Source organism: Dipteris shenzhenensis, chromosome 14, assembly GCF_047967505.1.
Source record: "Dipteris shenzhenensis isolate YYH24624 ecotype China chromosome 14, Dip_SZ_1.0, whole genome shotgun sequence".
In the NCBI taxonomy this organism is placed as follows: domain Eukaryota; kingdom Viridiplantae; phylum Streptophyta; class Polypodiopsida; order Gleicheniales; family Dipteridaceae; genus Dipteris; species Dipteris shenzhenensis.
Window position 1 is genome coordinate 41,289,586 of NC_141609.1, and position 19,788 is coordinate 41,309,373.

The 19,788-nt window shown below is 44.9% G+C and overlaps 1 protein-coding gene across 5 annotated transcripts in view; it reads right to left on the bottom strand.

Moving 5' to 3' along the window:
• LNO1 (Nuclear pore complex protein) overlaps positions 1-19,788 on the bottom strand; it is a 171,740-nt gene that overhangs the window by 119,059 nt on the left and 32,893 nt on the right. For all 5 annotated transcript variants that reach the window (XM_087384480.1, XM_087384478.1, XM_087384481.1 and 2 more), the window contains exons 4-5: positions 11,586-11,735; positions 2,382-2,506 (exon numbers count right to left, since the gene is read on the bottom strand). In XM_087384480.1, coding sequence (XP_087240606.1) covers positions 2,382-2,506; positions 11,586-11,735 — 275 coding nt within the window. The remainder of the gene's footprint in view (positions 1-2,381; positions 2,507-11,585; positions 11,736-19,788) is intronic.

Genomic DNA, 19,788 nt, shown 5'->3' on the forward strand with positions numbered 1-19,788 from the left:
GCAATATCTTCGGAGATGCAACCATAAGACTGCGAAGATAATTGACATGAGAGGCTATAGTAGCTCCCTCCTGCATATGTAGATCAAAGAATGAGATCATAAGTGCAATCTTAGAGTTTTTAGATCGGGGTCCAAAAAGGGTATCCAAAGTGATCCATGCTTGAGAAGCAGACTGTATGTCGGAGATGTGATGAATGTAATCATCTCCAAGACCGAGCAAGATGATAGCATAGGCTTTGTCGTTCTTGGCAGTGGAAACATAAGTGACAACTTGCTCAATGTCGGAATCTTCGGGAGCAGCACGGTGAACAACGTCCCAAAGACCTTCTTTCATAAGATGGCACTTGATTTTGATTTGCCAAGTATGAAAGTTGGACCCATTGAATTTGTCGATAGACATGAGAGAATGAGTAGAAGAGGCCATGTGGGAAGGTCTTACCTCTTGCTAAGATGCAAGGGCAGTGTCTATTCCCTTACAATATTGCAGAAAGGAACCAGCAGTTCGCAGATATGAGAATAACAAAAAGGACTGCTCAGCAAACTGAAAGAGACAATGCACAGTACCTTGTAGACTCTTCAAGAGGAAGTGATGGCAGAACTGAATGCAGCAAATAGCTCGTTAACAGGAGGAAAGTCGATCTGCAGCTGCCTCTAGATGATGCGCAATAAATCCCAGGCAGAGACAGCCCCTTGAGCCGATGAAGGAGGCAGAGATAGAACAGCTTCAGCTCCTCCATTGTTTCTAACAGAAAGGTACGGGCAGCAGCTTCAGAAAGTCGTAGGCAGCTCCTTCAGCTCACAAAATCGGGGCAGAAATGGCAGGCAGATCTGCAGCAGTAGAGGCAACCTGAACAGGAACGGCAGCAGCTGGAGGTGACGGTGTCCTTCAGCCAGAGCAGATTGTGTACCATCTGTACACAAAGGCCCTTAGGGCAAGGAATTTTACAGGTATCTTGTAAAATTCAAGAATTATTCGGCATTGGATGCCAATTGGATGGATGAGGACATGTTGACTGATCATCCACAGCTTTTAGATGTTTACAAGGAAGCTTTTCAGTTGAGGTCAACTAATTAGAAGCCGAGGGGATGTCACCACAATGTAAATATCCTGACATCCACAATGTAAATATCCTAAGTCAAAGTACAGTTGACCATTTATTTGATCATAATTAAAGAGTTTTCCATCTAGGTTAATTATGGTCAAAAGAGTTTTTCTATTGGTCAAAGATACTTCACTTCGGTCAAGTAAGCCTGACTTCGGTCAGGAAGACTTGGTTTCTACCAAGAGGGTTAACTGTGGTTAACCAAGATGTGCCAACTTCGGTTGGAGAATTGTGCCAACTTCGGTTGGAGAGTTGTGCTCGGTCAACCAGAGAGAATGTTTTATCTTGTGCGCACATGTGTTCAATGGGGACGCCCACTGTGACTAGGATTAGTCCACAGATTATTATTTGCATGCAACAGCGCTAACAATTAATGGGAGCCATGGTGGTGAGCTTTGATTAATTGTTGCAGGTACTAAGAAGGGTTGATTTCCCAAGCGCTAAGGAGCTTAGCAAGCGAACAGAAGATGTTCGTGTGACCAAGGAACATCGAAGACCCTTGACATTGCCCTTTGTGGCCTGTACTAAATTTTAGTTAGTTTTTTTTACACTTGGCATGTTGCCAAAGTATTGAGCCATGAGCTCTTTGTAAAAAGCGATTCACGTTTGGAATTTGTAACGGCAGCTCTACGCTGAACACTTGTTTTCATTTTTCTCTCAAGCAATAAAATCCTTCTGGGGGGTCCCACCCGACAGATTGTCCTGGGCCCTAGCTATTTGCGGAGAGAGGAAGAGAGAGGGAGAGAAATTGTGCATTGAATAAAGTTGCGTAGGCCGAGTTTTCAAGCGGGTTCCAGCAACAGCCAAGAAACGGGCTGCTAACACTCCCGTGCGACAAGCTGATGGGGAGGGAGAAAAGAAATGGAAGAGGGAGGGGAGAATGCAGAAGAGGTACGGGCAGGAAGGGGAAATGGGGGCTAGCTAGAGCAGTTTTTTTTTATAATGGGAACCTAATCTACAACCAATACACACATGGAAACTTCACCACCATCTATCAAATTTACCAAGCATTTGGAACCTAAAAATGTTTGGACGTTTCACACATTTGGTGCTAGCTAAATAATCAAATCACCTTCAACTGTCTTACTAAAGAAGCTGGATTCATATTTTACTATGAGAAAATAACCTTGGCAACCTCACGACATATTACAAAAGCTCACATTCCGGGCTCCACATGAGAAGTTCACTGTCTTTTAAAAGATACGATGGCCAACAAGTCGCAGCTTAAGCACATATGCTATTAATTGTCATTCCCAAAAAAAACTGTTCCATAAGAACCTTGGCAATATGTCCTTCAGTGGAGAAAACTAAAAAAATCCCAAAATCAACTTCTTGCCCATCACCATCCATGTACAAACAGCTGATCAACAAGCTATCCAAACGAACCCACTTCAACATGTCAACTGCAAGAAGAACATAGCACATAATAACCAATTAGTCTCCAAAAGCCATTCAAAAAAACCATCCTAATCAAAGCTTCCAAAAAATTCAGTAATATTAAAGCGTTGCAACAATGTTGTCCTAGACAATGCATGACATCGCCTTTACATAACACATTGAACAGTCTGGACTACAGATTTAGCACATGTACATCTTCCCAATGTTTTGCCTCTCATCCCATCTCGCCTCCTTTCTGTGCACGTTAGTGCTTTCCCCTCAACTCCTCACTCACTTACGCCCCCAGAACTACACACTCGCTGGTTCCTACTTCCCTCTTCGGAGCTCCCTAGTTCCTATTAGAATAATAGGGTCACCTCCCCACTTTTTGAGCCCCCCATATGAAGAGGACATGGGGGAGGATAACATATAATGTTAGATTGGATGGAGAGGCTAGAATGATGGCTGCCATGTGTGCAGCAGACTGGCTGCCACATGGGCAGGATATATACCTCCTCGTATTAGTTTAAGGGCAGCCTCAAAGGCCACCCCAGCAACAGCAATCGCTGGCAGAGATTCTGGAGAGAAGGATATGCAGAGGCTGGTGCAGGCCATAGACTGGAAAGGTGCTGCGTCAACAGGACTGTACACCAGGACAGCAGGATCAAGTTGGCTAGACAGCAGCATGTACGGCAGGTACCACAACTGGAGCAGTCTAGGGACTGAGCTGGTCGACAGTAAAGCTTCGAGATTATTGTCTGTTGCAAGGCCGACAGATTGCAAAGGGATGGGGTAATACCTGACAAGAGGGGCCCTAAATAGACCCAAGACAGGGTTGACTAAGCATAGAAGGGGCAGACTGGGTCGGCCAAGTCTGTGGTTGGCTGACAGACTGGTCGGCTAGTTTGCTGCAGGTCCGCCAGGAATGAGGGCTGTATGTCCTAACAATAGGCCCCATGAGGGGAGAGTCATCTATTCCAGTGAACGAAACTTAGGCTGCATTCCAGGCCAACAAGGAGGTTCATGTCGGAGCAGCCATCCAGCAGATCCAAAACAGACCTACCTGCACAACTACATCCAGTAGGAGAGCTGCAAAGGAAGCACATGTCAACAAAGAACAACCAAGTAGTAGTACCGAATGCTCGGCAATCCCTAGTGGAGATGATTCATGATTTTGTGCCTAACTTGGTGAACGAATAAATTGGTGGTGTTTTGAAACAATAGTTTTCTTCCCCAATCTTTGTCACTTTCACCTTTCTATTATTTCGTAATCCGTAAGGTATGATACCTTATAGCTTTATGGTAACAAGTCATTTTTGAGCAGCTACTCAAGCATACATAAAGGCACTTGGCAGAAGAGGAGCCGCCTACTTCAAAGGCTGCAGCAAACGGAGCCATCTTTTTGTTGGAATATGAAGCCAAAGTGAGTCAAAAAATGAGTGTTCTAAGTGTCTAGGGGGTGTTTTATAGTCTAGTGAGTCCTAGACATGCCACGTGTCATATTGGGAGTTATCCCATATACACTATGGCTTTCTAGAGTCTACTCACGTGATACCAAAGAGCTTGATGTTGACTGATATGAAAAGACTCAAGACAAGTACAACACTATATAGTGTGACACTACTTGTCCATTGCTTTCATTTTCTTTCCATTTCATTTCCATTATGCTTGTTATCTTTCCTTTCCATTCCTAGTGTTAGCTTGCTTCTCTCCCTACCACTATGATCTTTCATGTGGTATCAGAGCCATGTTCCTAGCCCTGCTCTCTCTTTCCCTTTCCCTTTCCCTTCCAAGAAGTTTAGGTGAGGGAGGCCAATGAAGCTACTCTACCTCATCCTCCTTGGAAGGCTGCCCTCTTCTCTCCTTCCTTGAGCTCTCTTCTCCTCATATCCAAGCCTCATCAACGGGAGCTGACTTGGAGCTGATTTACCTCGCCATCAACTAGCCCTTCTTCAGCCCGAAATGCCTCATCAACAGCCGCTTCTTTTGCCTCGCCATCAGCCATCTTGGTAGCCTCGCCTCCAACTGCTCCAACCCTCTGCAAACAGGCCGTATGGACTGTATGCAACAGTACGGACTGATCCGTACAACAGGCCGTACAAAGCCCGTACCAATCCTCGGGACTGCCACCAACTGCTGTTGCTTCTGCCATTGCGCACAACAAGTCCGTACCAACCCTCCGTACTGACGTGACATGCCCGTCATTTGCTCCTTCTGCCTGACATTCTCTTGGAGCTGCTGCCCGCAAGTTGGTGACCGTATTCTGCCCGTCATTCTCTTGGAGCTGCTGTCCTTCTACTTCTGTCTGCCATGAAAAAGTTCCAGACCTGCTCCAGCTCATGAAGAACTTACCAAGGTGATCTTTCCATAGTTACACTTGCATTTCTACTCTTTTCCAGCCATGGAGTCTTCCAAATCAACTACCATTTCGTTCGAGAAGTTTACTGATAGAACTTCCCTACATGGCAAACAAAGATGCGTCTTGTACTTATGAAAGATGGAGTGTGGAATGTTGTGAGTGGCAAGGAGAAAAAGCCACAATCAGATGAAAAGAAAAATGTACACTGGGAGAATCTGAATGACAAATCTCTTTCTCTCATTGGTTTGGGGTTGGGTGATGAAGTTATTCATCATTTTGATTTTGACTCCACTGCTCATGACTTATGGGGTAAGTTTGAAGAATTGTTCGGCAACAAAATCATCAATTCAAAGGTATTCCTCAAACAGGAATTCTTCAAGCTGCAAATGAAGCATGAAGACTCTCTTCTTGCTCACTTGATTCATATGGAACCCCTTGTCACTCAGCTTGCTAGTCTGAAGGCCCTTGTAGGGGAAGATGATCAAGTTGCTGTGCTCCTCTCGAGCATTGAGGAAAATTTAAGTACCGGGAGATCATACCAGCATTGCGTGTGACACAAATGGGTTATCATGATATGGTTGCTATGCTCATTTGAGGAACCATGACCGTGAAGATCTACCGAGGCTATAATCGGGTCAAGGTGGAGAGCTGCTATCTAGGCATCATCTGGAGCAACAATCGAGGCAACCTTCAAGGCAATAGCATCCCAAGCTGAGCACGGGATAGCCTCATGTATAATACTCGTCGCAGCCTAAGGAGGATCAAGAGAATCACTAGCAGCAACCAGAATGGAATGTCCGAAGGTCCGTCCGAGATTGGGTCCGGAACAAGAGAGGGCCCCTCCTGATCTGCAGGTGGTGAAAAAGCAAGGACCCTAACCGGAACCCAGCGAAGACCAGCAAGAAATACTGAACGTGCGGCTCGTGTCGAGTGACGAGATGGTGCCGAAGATACACTCTGAGGAGTACGAGAAGGAACACCACCACTATGTCTTTTCTTCTTCTTTGGGCAATCTCTAGCAAAACGCCCAAAGACCCTACAAATTCAATTAGGGTCAGAGACAATGACCCTAACTCTAGGTACCACATCGGATTTGATCACCTCTGCCGCTAAAGAAAGCAAATGAGGGAGGGGAGGAATCTCAATGACCACTCCAAAAGTAGCTCCAATCGTGGCAAGGATCCTATGGTACATACACCTAGAGCAAACCTGGAAATTTGATGAAGAGAGACATCATCTGCCTATCCTCCTCTACACGGTTGAAACCGAGAGAGAAGGGCTTGAAGAAGATCTTCCTGAGACCAAGCAGTAAGGGGTTGCACTTGAGCACAGTGCTCGCAGCTCCAGGTGTGTCAAAAGCCATCTGAAAGAATCCTCGTCCCAATAATCTAATGTCAGTGAGGGTGACGGGCAAGGTCCTCAAATAATGCTGCAAGCATCCAATCCCTAGCCTGGGATCTAGTAGGGTGGAACCCATGGATGCGTGCAAAAAGAGTAGTAGAGCTCTTTTGCAACTATAGCAGCTCGTCTTTTGAGAAAATACAAGTTCTCACGGCTAGTGGAATAGGGGAGGATTGATTGGATGGGTTGCCATTCATCAATCAAGGATCAAAGGCCAATTCAAACCAATTGAAGTTCCGTCCGTCATAGAAGAGGGTTAGGAAGGAAGGGTAGAAGAGGGAAAGAGGACGTTGAGGGGAGAGAGAGGGGTTTAGATGGAGAGGGGGAGGGCTGAGAGAAGGAGAGGATGATGAGTTGAGGAAAGGCTAAGAAGGGAGAGGTTGGGAAGGGCTGAGAGGCAGGCTGAGGGGAGGATTGAGAAGGGAGAGGAGAGGCTGAGGGGAAGGGAAAGGTTGAGGGGAAAGGCTGAGAAGGAAGAGGAGAGGCTGAGGAGAAGGGCAGAGAAGGGAGAGGTTGAGGGAAAAGGCTGAGAAGGGAGAGGAAAGGCTGAGGGGAAGAAGCTAAGAGGGGAGAAGAAGGAAGCTAGCTGCCTTGGGGCCATGAGAATGTCAAGCTGAGGCTAAAGATGAGCACTTGCGATCGAGATTGCAGACCGAGCACAGAATCAAATAACTTAGAGATGACTGAGTTTTTCAAGAGTCATTTATAGACTCTACCGTGATTGTATATTTTGTGTTCGGGTTTCGTTGCAGCTATGAGGGAATCCGGAGCATTAGGTTGATGATTGGCATCAACACTTGCAAAGATTTGCTCTTTGGATTCATCTGATAAGAACTCCCACCAATTAGCAATAACACCTGTGAAACATTTGGTGGTTTCAACTGCTGCATCTCTTGGATTCCATCTATAGATCATGACTAATGACATCATGTGTCCGTAGAATATTTTTAGAATATCCTTCATTGCTTGTGGTGAGATAGCATCAATATTTAAAATATAACCAGGGAAGGATTTGTGCTGAAGCCATTTCTACAGATCAGTCTGCTCATCAAGGCCACCATCAATGAAGTGATTCTAGAATTCGAAGTACAAAATTCCGTAATCACCATAATCCACATCCTCCAAATCCATAGTTGCCTTGTGTGTTTCATCATGTGATTCCTCTTCAACAATGACCTTGCCTTTTCTCACCCTTTCATCACTTTCACTAATCATTTTCTCTCTCTCTTGACTCGTCATTATAAAAATGAGAATTTTCCCGAAATTATAAAGCAAAAAGCTTTATCAAACAGAGAACGATACGATGTCCACTTTTGTTCAAGACCTTGGATTTGTCTTCGAAGTCAACTCGCGCTTTTGTTTCACGTTCTTGGCTTTCAATCCCACTTTTTAAATTCAGTTCATCCACGAGCTCGATCTCAAAAGTTGACCCTTTCACTTGCCAATCCCTTGCTTTGAAATAGGAGAACTTTGAACTTGAAAGTTTCGAGGCGTGTAGAAATCCTTGGAGAGGGATTAAAAATAAAGGATGATGTGTTCTTTTTCCCCCCTAAGGTTTTTTCCTTAAGATGATGTGGCTTCCCTGTTTTGATTTGTGGTCTTTCTCTGTGTATTACGTAGCGTCACCACATTCTACCTGGTTTTGCAGATGATCATGTCTATGCTTCACTCAATACAATGCTTGCAGGTTGCATAGCCTCAAATACTTCTTTTGAATAGATTGAGCCCAAAATGATTGTTCTTCTAGCCACCTGTACTTCAAAAAACATACGTGCAGTAAGCCTCAATGGATCAAGCTTCTAGGCTTTGTTTGGAAAAAACAATTTCTTTCCCTCACTAACTGCAGCATATACCCAGATATGAACTATACACAGACCACCGTCGAGTCTGGCTTTTAAGAAGATAAGCAATGCTTTAGACCCATCGATTAATCTTTCCTTATTTTTTCCATCGGAGCAATCCTTTCTGCATTTCTGAGAATTTTTGCTTTCCTATTTTTTAATTTGAAAGCTAACATGGCCAACGATTCCTCCTGCGTATAGACCTCAAAGAAGAGCGTGATGTAGAAGCGTTATTTGGAAGATTAGCATTATTTGGAAGAGATTGCAGCCAGCAAGCAACAATAGACTTTCAACTGCTACTACACGACCATCATCGTCTTCTAGGGACCTGTGTGTAAATCATTTGTCAGCCTATTTTGTTTGGCAACGCGTCTACTTCATATTGCAATCAACAAGAAAGCCGAAAGAGATGTGCTCAAGACAGCAGGTTGCTGTTGTATTCTGCCTCGAAGTAATCCATAAAAGATTGATATAGGCTTACTTGAAAGCAGAAGCAGTTCATCGACCTTAAAACAGGATTCGCAAGAAATGGCAAGACTCCCAATGAAGATGACAATCAGTGCCCTTTTTATTTTGTTTCTTTCCTCACCATGAATCTCACCAAGATCTGATAACAACATAAGCTGAATGAGAGGGATCCAGTCTAGTTCTCCAACCAGCCTCGATTCCCAGAGTGCTCCTGCTGTAGTTCAATGTGAACCCCCCGTGAGGTCCTTCTCTCTCCTTTCTTCCAAGATGGAGCTCTCTCTCTCTAGAAACCTCCCCTAAACCCAGCCCTTGCCAAGTAGCGGTGTAATGTGTCCCACAAGGGATCTTACCATTAAATCCCTCCCATAGGCTTCTCTTGCACCTCCTCATAAATAACTAAGCCTAGGTATGACCCTAGACCCAAGCCCTCAAAGTCCCTGCTAACTGCAAGTGCTATCGAGCCCTCTGGTTTCCAGCCTCACCATAACCTAGCTCTTTGCTTCAGCGATTATGGCTGACATAACAGTGGCCAACCACTGAAACACACTACTAGGCACCATCGAGAAGATACCAAGTCTGTAAATCGGCAAGACATCATCATATACGTGAAGATCTTGAAGGACCGAAAATATAAGATGCACCACAACTCAAAGGTCGAAGCATCACAAATTTAGAACACCAATACAAGCAGGGATACGTGGCATAGAAGCAGCAGATTCAAGATGTGAGGACATAGCTAAAGCATCAGCTTGGGGTACCATTGAGCCCCCGGATAGGGAGACAAGGTTTCAACAAATAATGGCGAGGCCGAACAAAGGGACGAAGCCAAGGCCTAGCAGCAAAGGGTGCCAACAACACGGAGAAGAATGGAGGCAAGGGTTGAGCCAAGTGAGGGGCTATCCGTTCGCCCAAGTCAGAATCGTCTTCATTGGACCAATCCACCATTGTTGGAGTGCACCAACCCGAGCAGCAGGAGCCGCCTATGTTAAGACATTTCGGCACCAACCTTTATGGTACCTATCCTTTGACGGGCAGGTGCGGACAAATGTAAATTCGGGCAGATGGTACCCGCCACACCCTGTCAAAGAAGATAGTATATAAGGGCCTGGACAAGAGGTTGACAGGGTCGTTCTTGTTGCTAAGTACAAATAGAGGGTGCATAGTGTTTGTAATATTGCCAAGAGCCACTGTAATACAAAGAAATATTTTATCGTTTGCCTTGAGTAGCTTCATCTTGTCTTCTCTCTTTCCATTTGTATCAAGCAACTAGTTTACTTGTTTTGCCTCACAATTCATCCCTTCTTTCCAACACACACAGCACTCCTTCCGATCAACTCATGCTTAACTTGGCCTCTAGAAACGGCAATCTGCCCCGCATAAACAGAACAAATGTGAATTGCAATAGCATGCCCAGACGAACGAACGAAGCTGTCAACCACAATTCAATGCTAGCATTTGTACTCAAGCCATTGCAGCCTCCCTACAGGCCCATGGGCAGCCCGAATGAAGGGCAGTCCGATGTGGAATGTTCAGCCTTCCAGGGGGAAACCAGTTAAACAAAACAAGGATCAACCCTCAGATAGATCATGTATGCTGCCCATGTGACAGCCTGTGTACTGCCCATGTGGCAGCCCGTTCCTCCATCCTTGTCCCCTAATTCTCTCTAGGTGTCACTCGCCCATGCTCTCCTCATTTGGGGGCTTATAAATGGGGAGTTGGCCCTTTTATTCTGACACATTTAGCGTGTTGATAGCTGCACTTGGCCTCCACAATGAGCTGTGTTCCTGTCTTTCCTTTTAAAACATCACCATGATATCAAGTATGGTTCTCCGAGTGGAACTTCTTGCCCCCCAATTTCAAATTCATGTTGTCAGGTAATAAGCATTGGAGGCACACACTCTCCTGACACTTAAGTTGAAGCTTGAGGTGGTGGGCTAAATAGGTTTTCCTTGCTAAGTACTCTCACTGTTATGGAGCAAGTTTTTGTAAACAAAATTAGTGCTCTACTTGAGCACTTACTTCCCCCTGATGACAGTGTTTTCTCGAAGCAACATGCAGTGTATTCTTTAGCGTTTAGATTATTAATTTTTATAAAGAAGCTTCTTGCAGTTGATGGATGTTGACTTGAACCAAATTTGATTGTGCCATTTACTATGCAACAGGCATGCTTCTCCTTTCACCTATTAGGTCCATAATACATTTTGTTGCACACTCTCTCTTCACTTACATAAATGATGAAGATACTCCTAGTTGTATGCTTGCCTTCAAAGTGGTCCCTCATTTAAAAAAGAGAACCTAAATTGTAGGGGTTTTTCAGCATGTCTATATATGTTCAAGCAAGCCACCAAACAGTAAAGCATCCCCTTCCTTCAAGTCAATTTTTTAATTTCACTCTCTCTCTCTCTAGCTATATTAGAGGGATCACAGGCATTGAATCCTTATCCTACAGGGATCACTGATAGATTTCAAAAAGCATGTGAACACGGCCCTGCTCTACATACTCTAAAGTCCATACACGATAATCTTGACATATTTGATCATTTGCGAGTACAGATTATTGTAATGTATTGCATCCAAAAGCTCAGCCTGTCTACACAGCAAAGAGCCAAACGTACGGAAAGGGAAATGACTACTGCTAGTTAAGAAAATCTATGAAATTTCAACTCTTTGTTTGACAGGACAAGATTAAACTTAACGCTTGGACCCTCTGAATACCTGAGCTTAGTTCACAAATACAGGCACAGAAAAGTTGCATGCCTCCAAAAGGCTAGAATGTATCCAATCTTGCAAAGTCAAATAATTTAAAAGCAAAGGTAAGAAACCGTATAGGCAACGCATTTATCAAGAGATGAAGAAATCCAAGCGATAAAGGGGCGCCTTCGACTCTATACACAGACGGCAATTTTAAACCAGGAGACAAAAAGCAAGCATGATGATCATTCAAAAACTGGCATCGTGAACATTTTGCAAATGCAGATATCATATCAAGGCATCCAGATTCCACAGTTCTTGCATGATCTAGTTGTCTGTCCATACCAGATGCGTCTAAACTATCATCTGAAGCTTCTCTGAAGATGTCTAATGGAAGCTTGGAGTCGAAATTGGCTGACGAATCTGTATCAACAAAGCAAAAGTCTCGATCTTTTGTGATAAAGCCTAAGAACTGGCCATCTGGACTCCAATCCGCTGCCAAATCAAAAAACAGACAACAAGTCAATACCACCTTCAATGCAAACAAGCCAATTTATCAAATCCATTGGCGTTCCTCCCAGCCATTGTTCATCACAATAATGTCACTGTTCACCCTTAACACCTTCATGATAGTCAAAGCATACTTTTACAGAAAACAAAATATTTGCATGGTTGTATAATAGCGTGTCATAAACACAGATAGCTGGAGACAAACCAACATGCTTCCAAATCATCTTTAAAATTTAAGCAAGGAAGAAGGCTTTCCACTAAGAAATCCTTTCAAAAGTGTAGCCAGAACTCACACACACCCACAAGTCTCAAATAAAGGGGGCAGCCTTGGTTTCTATCTACCTCATTCCTCTTAGGTGTTTTTATTACATGCTTAGCATGTTGTATTTCCGCACAGAGCTTGCTCTAGCGAGTTTCTTTCTTACTTAATAGAAGTCTCTTTTTTGCAAAAAAAAAAGAAAAGAGTTAACTGACAGGATTTAATAAGTGGGGAACAACTTTTAAAAACAGCCTACTTACAAGATTTAACATATAAAATTTGTAAAGCACCCTACACTTCTCGACCATACTCCAACTCCGAGTTTCAACTTAACTCGAACCATTCAACCTCCGGCTTAGATTGCACACTAATCCTTGTTTACAACATCGCACTCGATGAATTTGGAAATCCTCTAGCCGAATCCATATCACCGCTCAATCGGCCTACTCCAACTGTTCAGACTAGTTGGCCTGTCCGACTCAGCCAACACTAAGCACTACTAAGGAGCAACAAACCATCCTACAGCCCTCTTGGTCACTGCAACTTTTGTAGGATCGATAAACGAGAGAGCAAGTACAAGGTACAAGAGTCGAAAGATAGCAACCGCCACGTCAACTAGAGTAGAATGAAAAGAAAAGTACATAGTACTTGTAGGTAGACCCTAGGACTAAGTGTCCTAGGTGTCACATAGGACTAAGTGTCCTGTGGCATAAAAGGCACAAAATACACTAAGTGCCTATAACTATGCCTACAAGGCACATACCATGGCCCATAGGGCATCACTAGAACAGGGAGAAGATGGCCTACAAACCCCCCTCCATGGTATGGGCTGAAGTATTCCAGAAACGTCTCAGAATACCTGGTATTTTACATGTTCATCCAAAAGGATATAGCCACCTATGAATGTACAAGGTATGTCACATCATGTAACAAAGGGAACCAAGTGTAAAGCCTGTCGGAAGACTTCAAACTTGGGATGAGGAAGTGCCTTTGTAAACATATCTGCTATGTTGTCCTCTGTGGGAAGATACGACAACTCTATGTCTCCTGCTGACAACCGCTCTCGAACATAATGATAATGAACTTCAATGTGCTTGGTACGCGCATGAAACACTAGGTTACGCGCAATGGCCAAAGCACTCTGTCTGTCAGTGTAGACCATAGTGGAGGATGTCTGGCGAATACCAAGATCTATAAGTAACTGTCGAAGCCAGACACACTCTACTGTAGCGCTGAAGGCTGCCCTGTACTCAGCCTCACAACTAGATGTGGCAACTGTTGGTTGCTTCTTGCTAAGCCAAGAGATACATGAATTGCCAAGCAAAAAACAATTGCCGGTATGCGACACTCTGGTGTCAAACAACCTGCCCAGTCACTATCCGTGTAAGCATGCATGGTAAGTGAACCCTGATCACCATAGAAGAGAGCAAAATCTTGAGTGCCTCTGAGATATCTGAAAACTCTCTTCACTGCCTACCAATGCTGTGAACTGTACAACATAAAGAGTGGGTTCTGTGGGGCTATTCTGAAAACCAAGGGATAGTAAGTGTGCATGAATTTTGGCATACCATGCCCTGGGTACCTGCTTCAAACCATAAAGGGCTTTTCTAAACCTGCATACCTTGTTTTCAGAATTAACAACCTCAAAGCCAGGAGGTTGTGTCACATAAACTTCTTCCTGCAGATCCCCATGAAGAAAAGCAGTTTTGATGTCAAGCTGGTGCACTTGCCAATGAAGATGGGCTGCAATGGCAATGACAATGACACATCTAATGGTAGTAATCCTGGATGTGAGAGCAAATGTCTCTGCAAAGAGACAATGCCTTGTTGTTGGGCATACCCTTTTGCAACAAGACGGGCTTTGTCTCGATCTATACTGCCATCAGATTTCCTTTTCAATTTGTAGACCCACCGGGTACCAATGGCATGCTTGACCGGAGGGAGATCTACTAATTCCCATGTGTCATTTTTGGCAATGGATTGAAACTCAGCTTTCATTGCATCCATCCACTCTTTGCTGTCAAAAGCATCTTTATGGCACAAAGGCTCTTCATTGCAAGCTGTAGCAAGGAGTGCAAACTCAAGAAAGTGACCATGCATCTGTCTATTCCCTGATCTTGTCCAGGCAGCAAATGGTTGATCTTGTTTCCTGTCCCTTAATGTATCAAGAAGCCATCTGGGAACTTGCATTTGCTGTCTATTGACAGCTCTTTCTTCAATCACTGCATCATGAATAGTGGGATCATTTTGTGCTGGAAGAGAAACCTGCAAATCAGCATGTTGTACAGGCTGATCATTGCTTGTTGGAGGGCCTGCAGGAGGCTCATGTTGCTGGTCAAAGTCCCCTCTTGAGGAAGGAAGAGGTAACCAAGAGTCAAAGGCATCAAACATGTCAACTCCTGGCTTAGCCTTGCAGTCCACAAGAGGAGAAGCCGAATGTTCAGCAAAGATTACATCTCTACTGACAATAATCTTCCTAGTATTTGGTTGGTATAACCTACACCCTCTGCTCTCCTGGCTGTAACCAATAAATATGCATTTGATTGCCTTGTCATCGAGCTTATGTCTCAGCTGAGATGGTACATGAACATATGCAAGAGACCCAAAAACTCTCATGTGTGAAAGTGAAGGCTTTCTGCCTTTCCATGCTTCATAAGGTGTAATAGTCTTCAATGCCCTTGTAGGTGATCTATTCAGCACATAGTTGGCACACATTACTGCATCAAGCCAAATTTTATTGGGCAAGGACTTAGCCTTAAGCATGCATCTGGCCATCTCCATACTGGACCTGTTCTTCCTTTCAGGAACAGGATTATGCTGAGGAGTGTAAGGAGTAGTGCATGAGGGAACAATGCCCCGTGAAGACAAAAATGCATCAAACTCCTTTAACATATATTCTACCCCCCTATCTGTGTTGAGGGTGACAAGCTTGCATCCCGATTCATTCTCAACCATATTCAGCCACCTCTGAAAGCATGAGAACACTTCAGATTTAGCTTTTAAAGCATATACCCAGCAATATCTTGTGAAGTCATCAATGAGAGTCATGAAATATTTGTACCCCCCAATGGCATTTGTCCTCATTGGGCATAGACATCACTGTGCACTAGCTGCAATTTCCTTTGTGAGAGTTTTGGACAATTCTTTTGAAAAGGAAACCGATGCATCTTACCCAAAAGACAACCCTCACACACATGTTTGGAAACTGTGTGAGTTTGAGGTACATCATTTGCCATGTCCTGTGAATGTAACTTGGCAAGAGCTCTATAATTCAGATGACCCATTCTCTCATGCCAAAGATGAGTTTCAGCAAGCTGTGAATCTGAAATAGCAAATGCTTCAATAGAGAGTGCAGCTGAGTGATCATCAAGGTGATAAAGGCCCTTTTGCAAAGTGCCAGTGAGAACTATGGCATTGTCATCACGAAGATCATATACTAGGCATCTGTATCCATCAAAAATCACTCTGAAACCTGAAGTGGCAATTTTTGAAATTGAAATCAAGTTGACTTCAATTCCAGGCACAAAGAGAACATTTGTCAAAGTGACAAGATGGCTTGAAATGGATGTGAGTTGCACATCTCCAATTCCTTTCACAGCATAGGAGACATTATTAGCACATGTGACAGTTCCCCCACGAGGTGCATTAGCTAAGGAATGAAACAACTGTCTGCAAGATGTGACGTTCTTGGAAGCACCACTATCAAAATACCAAGACTGAGCATCATTAGCAGTAAAGAGTGCATCAACTTTGGAGGGATCAAACGAGCAATGGACAGCCCATGCCCAATCATCCTAAAGAGCATGTGCATGTGAAGCATCTTCTGGCTCGTGGGACTCAATTGCATGTGAGGCATTAACTGTCAATCCTGCTTTCTTTTTCTCCAAAGCAATGCGCTTCCTGCATTCTGAAATGTCATGTCCAGGCTTGTGACAATAGTTGCATCTTTTCTTCTTTGACTTATTTGCTGTATTTTTAGATGCATTGGAGGAATTGCCACTGCTATGCGCACATTTAGGCTTGCCCATGGGCTTGGAAGCCTTGCCTCTTCCTGTCTGCTGTGAAGCAAATGCATGATCAGGAATAATAGCTTGTCTATTGGCTCGACTTTGCTCTTCCTGCAAAAGCAATGTGACTAGCTGATCAAAAGAGTAGTGGTCTGAATTACCCATGGCCACTAATCGAAGGGTTGTAGCAAACCCTTGATATGTATCTGGTAGTCCATTCAATGTGATACTGACAAGCTGAGAATTTGGCACCACCTCATCAATATTGGCAAGTTGTTCCATGAGGTCCTTGACCTTTGTCAAGTATGCATCCATAGAGTCACCTTCATTCATACTGACTTCCTGCAATTGCCTTCTTAAATATGCAACACGTGCCTCATTGCGAATCTGATAAAGAGAAGCCAATTTGTCCCAAGCATCCTTTGTTGTCCTGCAAGACCGGATGTGTGGAATAATGATTCTCTTGCATGATAAAGCGATACAGGAATGTGCATTTGCATCTCTAGCATCCCATCTTAATTGTTCCTGAGTTGGGGGAGCAACAACAGGGGTGCTAGAAGATAAGGCATCAAGAGGAGTACCCTCTGCACAGGGACGAGCAGTAGAGGCAACCACTGTAGCATTGGCTGGCCTCAGATCAACCCCAGAAACAATATTCCAAAAATGCCTTGCAACAAGAATATGTATCATGAGATAGGACCACATCGGATAGTTGGTCCCATCCAACTTATCATCTTCACGAAGAATGCCAAATAGATCATGATTGTTGCCAACCATTGCAAATGGGATACCCTGAAAAAAAAAAAAGAGGACCTGAAAACACAAAAGCCTCAAGGCTATCACTGCAAAGAGCTGGCTGTCCAAAAATGACAGCAAATGTCTACAAGTAAATGTTTTGCAAATTTCCAGCCCAGATCAAAGGGCAAATGCAAATTTGACCCAAATGTGACTGTGTCAGGCAATGTTCACTGCAAAAAACAGCAAATCTAGCAAAAGCCCCAAATTTAATGAGGGCAAATAGGCCAAAAAGAGGGCAAATACAAAAAAGCTCCAATTTTTGCTGAGATTTTTGCAAATGTGACCCAATGTATTGTAATCTGACCCAATGTCCTGCAAATGTGACTCAATGTCCTGCAATCTGACCCAATGTACTGCAATCAAACAAGGAATTGCAGACCAAATCCCAAAACTCTAGTGTTCTTGCAAGAAGTTGCAACTAGAGGAGATGATTGAAAGCCCCAAATTTTGCCAAAGTCCTGTATATGACTTCACACGTGCCAAACCTGTATGGAAATCCCGGAACAAGTACGAGCTGTACGGACATGTGTTCTGTACGGACGGTGCAAGTGCTCTTGTACGGATGTACGGTACGGATGTACGGAGTAGGTCCAATGTACGGTGTACGTACAACGTACGGAGCAAGTACTATATGTACTATGTATGGCGCAAGTATAAAGTACGGAGAAAGTATGTGGCTGTACGGAGCGCAGTACGGAGCAAGTACATTGCGCAGTGCGGAGCAGGTACGTTGTACGGAACCTTCTGTACATCTGTACGGAGGATGTACGACATGGGTAACGTACAAAACACCCGTACCAGCGTACGGACTGTACGGATGAAGGTATAGGGAGTAGGTGCAAATCCGGGGGCAGGAGACAAGTCGAACTGAGCTCTAATTGTTGGAATGGTCACCTCCCCATCTGTAAGCCCCCAAATGAGCAGAGCGTGGGGGAGGGAGACCTAGGGCAGGATGTGCCCAAGAGAGAGGAAAGAGAGGGGGACTGCCACATGGGCAGCACCTCACATCAAAGAGACCAGCATGGCTACGACAGACAGAACCTGTGGAAGGAGTAGAAGGCGGGGACAGAAAGTCCTGGATCTAACCTGGCATGAGGTCAGTCAGGGGCAGCAGACATGGCGCGGGGTTGCACAGACAAAGGCGCCTATGTGGAGGGCATCTGTGTGCAGATGGACAGCCTGCAACAGATCCTACAGGTGGCGCAACCATGGAAGGGAGCAGCAGCACCTGGGTCGGCCATTGGCTGAGGCTGGTGGGTCTGGTTGGAGCCAGCAGATCAGGCCTGGAGATGGGCTGGCCAGGGGGGCTGAATCCCTGGAACAAAGGCTGAAAAAGGGCCTAGAAAAGACCCTTATATAGGGCCCTGGTTGGGCTGGTAGGGGCAGCCAACCAGGTCGGTTTTTAAGGGCAGGAAGAACTGAACAGGTCGGCCAGATCTAGGGGCCTGGGTCGGTAGGTTTTGCCAGCCCCTTGGGGCCTATAAAAGGAGAGGCCTCGGGCCTCATTTCATCATCCAGCAACCAGCAGTTCCAGGGCAGAAAGGAGCAGCAGGAAGCCTACTCTCTGGGCCTATCTACAAGAGGTGAGAGAGTGCAACAAGGGCTGCAGACTTAGCCAGGAAGGGCTGGACCTTGGCTGTCTTCTAGGGCAGCAAGGTGCTGAGATCATCATCACTTGGAGCAGCAGAAAAGTCCCATCAGAAAGGAGCAGCAGGAACCTTGTCTTGGGCCTCATCACTGGAGGAGAAGAGAGCTAACAGTAGCTGCAGACTTAGCTGAGGGTGCTGCCCACCTAGGCTGGTGCAAAGACAGCAAGGTGCAAGGGATCTGGACAGAAAGTCTACCTACGCTCGAGGTGGAGCACGCGGGCTCGAGTCTAGAGATAACTGGCAGATAGGAGAAAGACCTTGTGGTAAGATCAGAGGACCACACCATTGGTGGGACTCTGGATCTATCTCTTTTGTATTGTGTCCATAGTTTTGGACGGAAATATATATTTTGGTGGTTTCTCTATCTGGCTGGTTCATTGTCTATTGTTGAGTCTGCACATCTATATTATGCACATTAAGTAAAGAAGTTTGTGATTCCACACCCCACATGCACACTGTGTGAGCTCCTAGGCATTACTATAAGTCTTCCGCTGTGTGTACCCTCTGTTGGGTCATTTCTAACACAGATACCACTGTAGGATCAATAAACAAGAGAGCAAGTACAAGGTACAAGAGTCGAAAGATAGCAGCAATAACGTCAACTAGAGTAGAATGAAAAGAAAAGTACATAGTACTTGTAGGTGACCCTAGGACTAAGTGTCCTATGTGGCATAAAAGGCACAAAATACACTAAGTGCCTATAACTATGCCTACAAGGCACATACCAGGGCCCATAGGGCATCACTAGAACAGGGAGAAGATGGCGTACATCTTTCCCATAGTGTAATGAAGGTGCTCAACACTTTGGTTAACCTCTCACTCGTAAATCCAGGCCTCCCAACAGGACAGCCACGTGGGCAGCACTGTAGGCTGCCATGTGGGCTGCCACAGAATAAAGGACTTAGGGCTCCGTTAACAACAGAGCTCTGGAAGAAAGCAAACCTGTGCGGATGGTGCAGCAGCATGTACAGGACAGTGCGACTGGTACTGCAGGACTGGAACAGCAATGGTAGGTCTTCCTGGAGCTCCCACAAGGATCGTGGATCTGCTGTGCAGGACCACCCAAGTGCTGCCAAAGATAAACATGTTGAAAGGCTGTTGCAGTTGCAGGAGATGGCCTGGTCGCTGCAGCAGAGCTGGAGGCTGAAGCAGGAGCCAGCAGCAAGAGTTTGCACACACAGGGCCTTATAATTGCATAAATAGGTAGGCAGAAACAGCACACTGGGTCGGCCCAGTCTATGGCTGGTTGGTTGTTTTACAGACTGGTCGGCCGATCTGGAAAGTGTGAAGCTCTCTATAAAAAGGCCCCAGTGCTGGGGCATTTC